The sequence below is a fragment of the Uloborus diversus genome, chromosome 8 (assembly GCF_026930045.1).
Source record: "Uloborus diversus isolate 005 chromosome 8, Udiv.v.3.1, whole genome shotgun sequence".
Lineage (NCBI taxonomy): Eukaryota > Metazoa > Arthropoda > Arachnida > Araneae > Uloboridae > Uloborus > Uloborus diversus.
Window position 1 is genome coordinate 104,744,021 of NC_072738.1, and position 10,603 is coordinate 104,754,623.

The 10,603-nt window shown below is 33.7% G+C and overlaps 1 protein-coding gene across 3 annotated transcripts in view; it reads right to left on the reverse strand.

Annotated features, from left to right (window-relative positions):
- Positions 1-8,392, reverse strand: part of LOC129228119 (glycogen synthase kinase-3 beta-like) — a 30,768-nt gene extending 22,376 nt beyond the window's left edge. Inside the window, exons 1-2 of one of the 3 annotated variants that reach the window (XM_054862764.1) lie at positions 8,213-8,392; positions 4,551-4,741 (exon numbers count right to left, since the gene is read on the reverse strand). In XM_054862764.1, coding sequence (XP_054718739.1) covers positions 4,551-4,741; positions 8,213-8,234 — 213 coding nt within the window. In that variant the 5' untranslated portion in view covers positions 8,235-8,392. The other 2 variants (XM_054862763.1, XM_054862762.1) reach the window with 2 other exon arrangements.
- Positions 8,393-10,603: the final 2,211 nt, after the last annotated feature.

Consider the following 10,603-nt stretch of genomic DNA (forward strand, 5'->3'; position numbering starts at 1 on the left):
TTAACTAAACACACTAATCTACACTGATATTGTTAAAAAATACAGTGAATATGCTTATTCACATTTACTAAAATTAATATTAAATTATTCATATTGCTGAACAACTTTATAGTCTTTCACTGGAGGGCTCTGCCTAATGCTCGCCAAACCCTGTTTGCCATCTGTGGTAGCTTAATGCAGACTGCGGAGAGTGACAATTGACTGGGTCACTAGAAGAAGGGAATATGTTTACAAATTAAAAGTTAAAAAATATTAATGAAGATCAAGTGCCCTTCTTCTAGAGGCCCATTCAATTGATGATTTTAATGCTTTTCAGTGTGCTAGGACATCCTCCGGACTGGATTTCTGGCCCTTAAAGGTTTGGAGGGGTGAGACAGGGCGGAATCGCTTCCCCTGTATCCAACGCTACCAGCATTGACCTGGTAGATACTGCCAGTACAGAGGAAATTATAGATACACAGATATGCATAGGTTTTAATAGTATAGACTTACATCCATACATGTATGAGATTTTTTTGCTATCTGAGCATGTTTCTCCCTCCTGATGTAAAAAAACCCTCAAAAAATAAGAGAATTGAAGAAGAATAGGAAGACTTAAAAAAAAAAAAAAAAAAAAAATTTCTAGATCTATTTATTTATCCAAATGGCTTTAGGCTACTAGGCCATTTACCTTTTACTATCACGACATTAAAATTTATAAATAGTCAATAAATATACAGTAAACTCTGGATTATCTGCAGAATTATTCCGCTTTCGTCGGAATAGGATCATATGGTAACCACGTATAAGGGAAAACCATGGATAATCCGAATAATAGGTAAAAAACGATACTACTGTATACAATAGCTAAAAAATATGAATAACACTCACGCATACCCTTTAAATATAGCTAAAAACATTGCTACATTGTATCTACTAACGTTGAATGTAAAAAAATTATGTAACAAAGGTAAAAACAAACAATAACAATCATAAGTTTAAAAAAACAGTTAATAACATTTTAAAAAACAATGTGAAAAGCCCAGCGGATAACCTGACCGCCGATATTGCCAGAATTTTTTGAAAAATATGCATTAGTCATGATACAGACATCAGATTTTCATTTTTTCTGATCTACTTTCCATTTTTGACTAGGCATTTTCCATCAAAATTAAAATTGTTAAATAACTGATAATTTTATGAACATAAAATAAAAAAGGAATTTTTTATTATCACTTTATACAAATGATATACAGTAGACACCGTTTAATGTGATCACATTCGGACAAAAGCGATTTGTTAACAATAATCAATTGATTGTAATAAACAATAAAAGTTAAATACTGGTAAAAAATATACTTTTAACCAGTGGTTGGAAAAACTACTTTTTTTTGTAGCGAACTACAACTACTTCATTACAAAAGTAGTTAACTACAACTACAACTACTTTTTTCAAAATGTAGCAACTACAAACTACTTTTGAAAAGTAGTCGCTACTTCGCTACTTCTTAAAAAATAAATAAATGAAAAGCATACACATACACACCGTTTGAGGATTGAACGAAAAAAATTCAAAAAGTGCTTTAGATTAATAAATGGGCTCATTTGAACAAGGAATATTACTTATTCTTTCAATGGATTGATGAATGGATAAACTGAACCAATTTGTCATTAAAACCATTTTTTACGATTTTTACGAATATTCACTGCAAGAAAGGATTTAAAAAAGTTGAAAGACTCCAACCATTCAAGTTTTTTCTCCTTTCCTGACAGTGAATATTTCATTCAAGAAGTGCAACTCGGCTACTTGAAAATATAAATAGATGCAGTCATAACTTGATTAAAATTTTACATAGACATACATATATGTACATAAAATTGATTTGATGATGAAAAACATCTTTTAAACAAATGAGAAACTTTAATTCTTATCATAGGAGTAAATTTTATAGGAACTTATATTTTGTAGGAATTAGTTAATTGATTTTGAACTTCAAGCTACTGGTTCGGACCTGGACATCATCTCTTTTCTTATGCTTCTGATAAAATAAAATAAAAGCATTTTTCAATTTCACTGAATGACCTCAAAAACTTACAATATTTAATAATTGGCTTTTATTTTGTTGATATATCAACACTACATCAGTAAAAAAGAAAAAAATAAAGAAATAGGAAAAATATCCCAAATGGTACTAGAGTATTTTAATTAAATATTAAAAAATATCCGAAACATGAAACATAGCTAAGAATGTTTACTTTACTTCAATGTGTAATTTTAAACTACAGTGAACTCGCACTACAATGTGATTCGACTCACGCGAAATGGCTAAATAGTGAACTTTTCTCGAGCAACGAATTTTAGGGCTAACGCGAATTCCCCATCCCGCAACACGAAAATATTCGGGAGGGAATCGCAAGTCTTGTGTATCTTCTTCTTTATTAGGCACTAAATATTAGTTTCGTGAATGGACTTTCCCTTCAGCATCACTGAAAGCAAAAGTACTCCGCACTGTACTTGTCGAAACATTGCTTTGTTAATTTACAAATCGCTACTCCACAACTCTCTCATTTTAAATATGAAGTTGATGCAACATAATTTCACATAAGTGGGCCGTTTATATAAAGTTTTAAAATGGAAGGAAAAATAGAAAGTTTCTGTCAACTAAAAAAATTTATTAAAAGATTTCCGATATGCTTGAACAACTAAAAAGTGCGTCGAATTTATTACTGTATCTACTGTACAGTACCATTGTAGCAGGGTTTCCGCTACGGTCGCATTTTTCGCAAAATGCGAAAACGCTATCTAAATTGCGAAAATTAAGCAATGCATTTTCTCTTTTTTGCTCAAATAAAAAATAAATTAGTTTTTTTAAATAAAGAAGAAATGTATGATCCTAGAGAGGAAGCGTGCATGGCGATAATCAACTTAATTTTTTTAAATCTTAGCTAAGATGTTTAAGCTACAATTAAGTTCAATAACTATTAGTCTTATCCAGCATTATGTCCCCCCAAAAACTCCTTTATTAGGAAGAGGGGACTGCAACGTTCTAAACACCAATCCTGTTTTCTTTTTTTATTTTATGTTTTAAAAAAATTGCTGTTGTACTTATTTCTTCAAGGATGTCACAAATGAAATATGAATTTTATTTTCAACTGGAGATGAAACACACTGAGGCATATATAAATATATTAGAATGTGTAACATTTTAGCATTTTGCTAACATTTTCCCATCAATTTTAGCTTTTATGCTAAAGAACTTTTGTACCCAGCTTAAACCCTGCGTTGTAGTACTGCATTTTATTATTGCTACATCCTATATGTACGTACCGTACTGTTTCATTTTATGTCATTCTCTCCCATTGATTTTGTGCATCCTAACCGTATTTAACAGTTTTTTTTAATACAGAAAAATTTCAGTTCTCTAACTTAAAGCTCGGTAATAGAAATTTAAGAAATCGGTTAAAGCAGTTTGAAGGATGTTTTCAAATGTCTAAAATGATATTATGTTCATAAAAAATCGTATACCCCTTTCCACAACGCGAAATTTTAACCTACGCGAGAAGTCTTGGAACGCATCCCTTGCAAAAGTTGAGATTCGGCTGCATATGGTCGATGACATTGATATCGAAAGCTTAGCTGGCAAAGTTTGCACGAAACGGAAAAATTTCCGTCGTCATACGTTTCACTAACACTGTAATATTTGTTGTTAGCCTGCCAAAGCAGTTCAATATCATTCTCTTCCATAACATTTACAGTAGCTTCCATATTAGCCGGATATTGACGTATAAAATGTTCATCCACGGGACATTCTCTGCTGACAGAAAACACTAACGTCGTACGTGGTACTACTTGTCAGTAATCACTTATTCTTTTCTTTCTAAGTCATGCTCCACTCAAAGCGAATATTGCGGAAATGTGAATATTTCAGTGCCAAACAAACTAATGGCGTCAAACAGATACAAATTATGGCGTCAAAATATATTTGATGTCAACTCATATTTTTCAGTCTTTCGAATCTGATTGATGCAAGTTGTACTCGCATAAGACTTATTTGCACTAGTCAGATTGTTTAAAACCTCGTTTTTTATTTATTTATTTTTTTTTTTTTTTTTTTTTTTTTTGAAACTTTTTTCAAAAGTAATTTTTAGAAATCGCTACAAACTACTTTTTTTTGTAGCTAACTACTCGCTACTCTACTTATTTTCAAAAGTAGTGCGCTACACTACAAACTACTAAGAAATGTAGCTACTACAGTAGCGTCGCTACTTGTAGCGCGCTACTTCCGACCACTGCTTTTAACATTTACAAATAAAAACAATCTATTCGGGGTTCGAAGGAAAAGAAAAAAAATTGCAAATGAAATTGCAGTCACATGTTGTATGATATTTTCATCAAAAGGTTACTTATAGTGTATCTCCTTTTGCTTTCATAAGACAAATCTTGCATCAAGTGGCTACTAACGATAAAAAAGTGACTACTATATACTAAAAGTGTCTACCAGCCAAAAGTGACTAACTAAAATTTAAATTTTCAATTCTATATGGATACATATGGAAATATACTAAAATACCTTGAAACGCTTGTCTTGTAAAACTTTTTTGATAGCAACCAATTCTCCTGTTTCCACCAGACGAGCCTGGTACACCACTCCAAACGACCCATTTCCAATGACTTTCGTATCGGTGTAACATACTTCAAGTGGACGATCAGATCCTTGTCCAGGAGTGGCAATGACAGTTGTCACTTTGCCACCGTCCTTGCCTAAAATAATTGAATTTATAACTCAAAATTATAATATGAGTTTTCAGCAATACAAAAATGCAAATTATTTAACAGCATAAAAATGATTTATAGCTGTATTTCATTCAACATCAATTAAACTCTTCCATGAAAGTGAAATTCAAAACCAATCAGAGCTATTCAATAAGCCAACAGCAATATATAATGAAAGTATACAAGGTCGGATTAGTTGTAAAGCATGACCATGGAGAGATGGCACATGAACTGGAAGCGAAAATGGAACACTATGGTAGAATAAGCAAGAACGAGCAATCAGTAAAGTTGCGCATTCTCGTTGATCCAGCCTATAACAAAATGAAGCGGTTAATTTCCGCTTCAAATTCACCTGCCATCTCTCTGAGGTCAAGCTATACAATAGCCTCACAGCCAATACTAAGCAAAGCACATAATGCCCTATCATCATAATACTAAGTTCCTTCCCTAATCAATTTGATAAGTTTTCCCTTGTTTGATTGTTGATTCCCTTGTCTAACCGACTCTTTTCAACTGTAAGCACATTACATTTCATGTTTTAAAAAAAAATTAGCATCAATTATGGGCAAAGTTTATACGCTGCTTTTTATAGCACACAGTGGAATCAAATTTTCAAGAGAGGGAAAAATTCACAATATTATTTACCTATTTCAACTCTCAGTATATTTTAATTCTTAAACTTTAATGTTGGTTTTATGTTTTTTTTTGCTTGCAAAATTACCAAAATTTTTAATAGCTAAATTTGATGCAACTAAAAGTGAGAATATTCTTAAATTAAAAATATCTGGTAGTGCAAGTAGAACAGTATTACTATGCAAATTACTTCATACTTGCTAAAACTTGCCAGTTTTATGACTTGCCTCATTTAGAACAGATAAACTAATTAAATGGGTAGGTGCAAGGATAGAATCCCAGTGGCTCAGTGGTAGCGCTCTGTTCTCCAACGCCACAGGCCCAGGTTTGATTCCCAGGTTAGGCAAGGTGGACTCAGCCGTTTCTCCCTTCATTCGGTTGATAAAACGAGCACCAAGCATACTTCGGGACTCAATCCTGGGGGTTTCGCGTTCGGCTGATCACCTAACCAGAACATCTGCCTTGCACCCCAGAGCCCTTTTTCAGGAAAACTGAGGCCTTGGCCCTTATGGGCTGTTGCTCCACTGTGTTTGGTTTTTTGGATGAAAGGATCACTGGAATGTCAAGGGCAAATAATATCCCACATCCAGTCAATGATGGGTTTTGATGAATCTTTGGCAGGTCCAAGTTTCTTGCATAGATTACTTAAAAGTAGGGGATCTGAGAAATTAGAGCAGGATTCCAGTTAAACATTGCAGCGGAATATTTTGCAACAAATCTTTCGCTAACTTAAAATACTCAATAGGATTTTGTAAGCATGATATGAGTTCTAGTTATTCCTTGACTAACATATTCCTCCTCGACAAGATTTTGAAAATGAAAACAGATTAATGCTTTCTCGAGAATGTCTCAAGTCATTGCTGGCCAATTAGTCAAATGCTCAAGATTATTCGACAATATGTTTTACTTTTTAGCAGTCTGCTTAGTTTATAAATATCTAAATTTATAAAATACCATATCTTATCTTAGATTTTGTTGCTTTCCAAAATTTGCAACCCTAGTATGACCAGTGATACTTGTGCGTATATCCAACCCAGGTTTCAGACAAGCTAAAACATAAATGGAATGGAGCTGATACACAGCTGTGACGTTCAAATGTGCAAAAATGATTTTTCACTGAATTAAATTGATGTCGATTTAAAGCTTTGAAAAAACTCAATAAATCAAGAATTCATTTCACTACTATGGTATCCGAGACATGAAACCATTCAGCAATACAGTAGAACCTCATAATACTGAATACCAACACAACAAAATATCTGTTTCGATGAAATAAATGTTTGTTCAGTCCTGTTTTAATTGTCATTACATTGCTTGAATGTGATTATTGTACGAAATTCCCGCAACAACAAACAAAATTTGCAGTCCTTTGAGATGGATGCAATGTGAGAACTGTGATGCACATTTTGGGTCAAGTGTTTTGTATAGTATATCATGTTATGGCACAAGCCATACATTGAAAATCACATGACATACATCAACTAAGGCTTCAGTATATTTTAAGGCTGCATAGAAAAAGGAATAAAATAAACAAGTGTATTACACTCTTCCTGTCTTATAAATAATAATTAAATTATGCTTAATTTGACTAATTCAAACAACAATATTCAAGATATTAATAAAATTACTTCCAGTATAGCAAAAGGTACTAAAGACGTTTCAGATACTTCATATTGCACGAGAGAAGTGATTTTCCAGCACCAATAAATTCAACATCTATCAGACATTGGATAGGAACTAATTGAATATTTCTACAAGACAAACAAGTATAATTTAATCATATATATGTATGTTATTCTGAGAGGAATGAAATTTGAATGCCGCTATATGGATTTTTTTTTTTTTAATTACAACTTATGAAGACAAGAAATTAAAAGAAAATTATTTTTCAATTTTGACATCCAAAACAACTAGCTAATTTCACTTTTTCCTTTCCTTTTCAAGTTTAAAACTTCAAAACTTAAAGCAATGACTTCATGCAATGGTTTAATGGAACCCAGATATCTTTTTCCTCAATTTAAAAAACTCTGGAGGAATTTAAAAAACTCTTAAATACATCATGATTGACAATAGATGCAATATGGACTACAAGCACATATCACAACTCTTTGTACAAATTAATCAGCACATCATATTTGACATTCATGCAAAGAAAATATTCTTGTTCAAGCGATTTTGGAACTTTTAAACATCAAAATTTTACGTTTTTAACTTTAAAAATTACAAAACAAAAGAAAAATATTATCAGTGTACTCTACTACAAATTGAATTTTCATTGTAATTCAGCAGTATGAGGTGATCCATATATTTTCTAGCAACAAATTTGAAGTGCAAGTATAATTTAAGTAATTTCAAGTGCATCGTCGAATTCACGCGCCACCGTGATCATATTGTGCAATTCGTCAGCCTCAGAAACTCTTAAGATTGTTACTTATAACTTTTCTTCGCTATCAACGCCACAAAGTTTGCTCAGAATAGATATCTTACTTGAGTCACACCAAATCGAAATCATGCAACAAAATAGTCTTTGATCAGAGCTTAAAAACTCCTGAAAATACTAACTTGTATAAAGAGCAGTACATGTTACTTTACCACCGGAAAGGTCAGGTTTTTGAGTTTGCTTGTTACCTTCAACGAAGGATGTTGTTCGAGGTCTCCCACTCATCGTAGCTCCAAATGCGTATCCAAACTCACATTCTCAGGCTTTTCATTTTTGCTCACATATCGAATAACAGATTGAAAAACAAATAATCTACGATTCAGAGTAATACTACGTTTTCGTTAGGAACGCATTGAAAACAGACAAGTTATCACTAATTAACTTACTGGCCTTTTGTAGATGGAACATATATACAGCACTACCGAAAAAATACCTCCGAATCAGGTCTATGAATAAAGTTCATGGTCCCTCGTTTTTAATTTAAATTTGCACAACACTAATTTTTCCTTCGTAAAACTGCTGCATCAAAGACAATGACCCTATACCGAACTTTACGTCATTGCCGAGGCTCATCTTCTTTCAGAAAAGTAATGCGTTCAGTTAGTAACGAGACTTCAACTGAAGGTGGCGCTAAAGATGTTATTTAAATTTATTATTGTTATTTTTGCTCCTTATTTTAAAAGATCATGTCACAACGAACCAATATTCGACCCCATTCATTGAACAAAAAATGACTGCTACAAAGTCCATGAATTTGACTTTTTCTTTATTATTTTTTTACATTGTTTTCTTATTTTGTACAAAGAAACAAAAAGATTCCCTTTCTGACTCTGGGATCTCGATAACAAAAAATACTCAAAAATTGTTCATGAGGCTAAAAAAAAGGGTCTGCTTCCAGATAATTTTATTAAACTATAATAAAAACTAATCAAAGCAGAATCGTTAATAACAGTTCTTACTGAAAATATAAATCAGCATACTGACACTCAAAATCAGAAGTGTATTTTCTTGAACATAATATCAACCTATAATTTTTACGTTATATGATATCACAAAATTGAACGCGTATCTGAGGTATCAATGTATCCCTGGAAGATAAATAACATACACCGGCTCTTATTTAAAAAGACTTTCTCATTAATTCATCAGTGAATGCCGTCTGCTATGGGGTATGGAGTAAAGTGCAGAGAGGAGAGGCCATTTGTTAAGTAAAATAATTCGCAACTCTAGAGCCGAATACGCTACCTCGTGGGGATTTACGAAATTACTGAATGCGGTAAAACATTCCGTTCTACATGCTTCCTATGTGATGCGCATGTACATTTATTCATCATTTAAATGATCAACCGCAAACCATGAATCTGTTGAACAATTTTCTGAGTAAACATTTTTATTTTTAATCGCACTGAAAAAAAAGAATAGATATGAGCTTCTTTTTTTTTTCTAAAGCTCGAAAAGCTCGAAAGACAGATTTGATAACATTAGCTGAAGAATCAGAACTTTCACCTCCACCTAATTCAAAAATAACTGATTTCGCCAATCTAATATTATTGCAGCACCTAATTGGAATGGACAGCATAAAAAAAAATCTTGAAAATATTAACGTAGAACAGAAAGAAAAAAATATGCAGCAAGAAAGAGCATAGAGAATTTGAAGAAGAAAAAATATATAAGTTTTTAAGGTTATTATTTAAGTGTTGTGTTAGGAAAGAACCTGATGCGACTTGGTGACATTTGCTTATAAGTTCAGTGATTTCCTTGAGGAATGGATTAAAGGTATCAAGGTATCAGAATTCGTTTAGTTATAAACACTAATGGCAACTTCAATTGAAAAGAAAACTACAGGGTGCGACTGAAAAGTAACAAGACTTTTTTTAGGCAGTTTTATTGAACTTTCTGGGTCACACAACTAATACTCCTCAAAATAGGACCCTTGTGCGTCAATACACGCTGGTAGCGGTTCTTCCACTGCTGGCAACATTTTTTAAACTCATCCCCCGAGATCGCATTGAGCTCGTCCGGATCGCCTCGACGCAGCTCAATGCCTCGATGAAGTCGAAACGCCTTCCCTTCAGCTTCCTTTTAACGAGCGGGAATAAGAAGAAGTCCGGGGGGTACACGTCTGGGCTGTAGGGAAGGTGGGGAAGCATCGGATCCCCCATCTTGGCCAGTAGAGAGGTGCAGAGGAAGGCAGTGTGCGCCGGCACATTGCCGTGATGGAGAGTCCAATTGTTAACCATGTCGGGTCGACACCGGGTGACACGTTTTTTGAGCCGAAGGAGCTCTTCCTTGCAAAAGGTCGCGTTCACAGTGCTTCATTGAGGTACGAACTCCTTATGGACGATGCCTCGAGAGTCGAAAAACACGATTAGCATGGTTTTAACCTTGGATTTTGACATGCGCGTCTTCTTGGGTCGTGGTGACGAGTTTGTGTGCCACTCCGCACTCTGTTCCTTGCAGGCCCGTGTCCAGATTTTCATAAAGGGAGGGGTTTTAATCTTACCAGTAGGGGGGGGAGTTCAACCCCCTTACTCACATGTAAGGACTGCTGTATTCTTGAAGGATAGCTGTACAAGTTACCAAAGTATTCCTTCGTTTCACATATTCGCTTTAATCAAACTTTGCTTGCTTCTTTTTAATTAAATCTGCTTACTATGTAGTATATTGCAATGAGTATTAAAAACTCTTCACAAATTCTTTTATAATGTAGAATATATATCAGGTTGTTATGTTCTGAAATAATGCTTAATAAACTAAACAAGAAAGAGCTCTTTGCA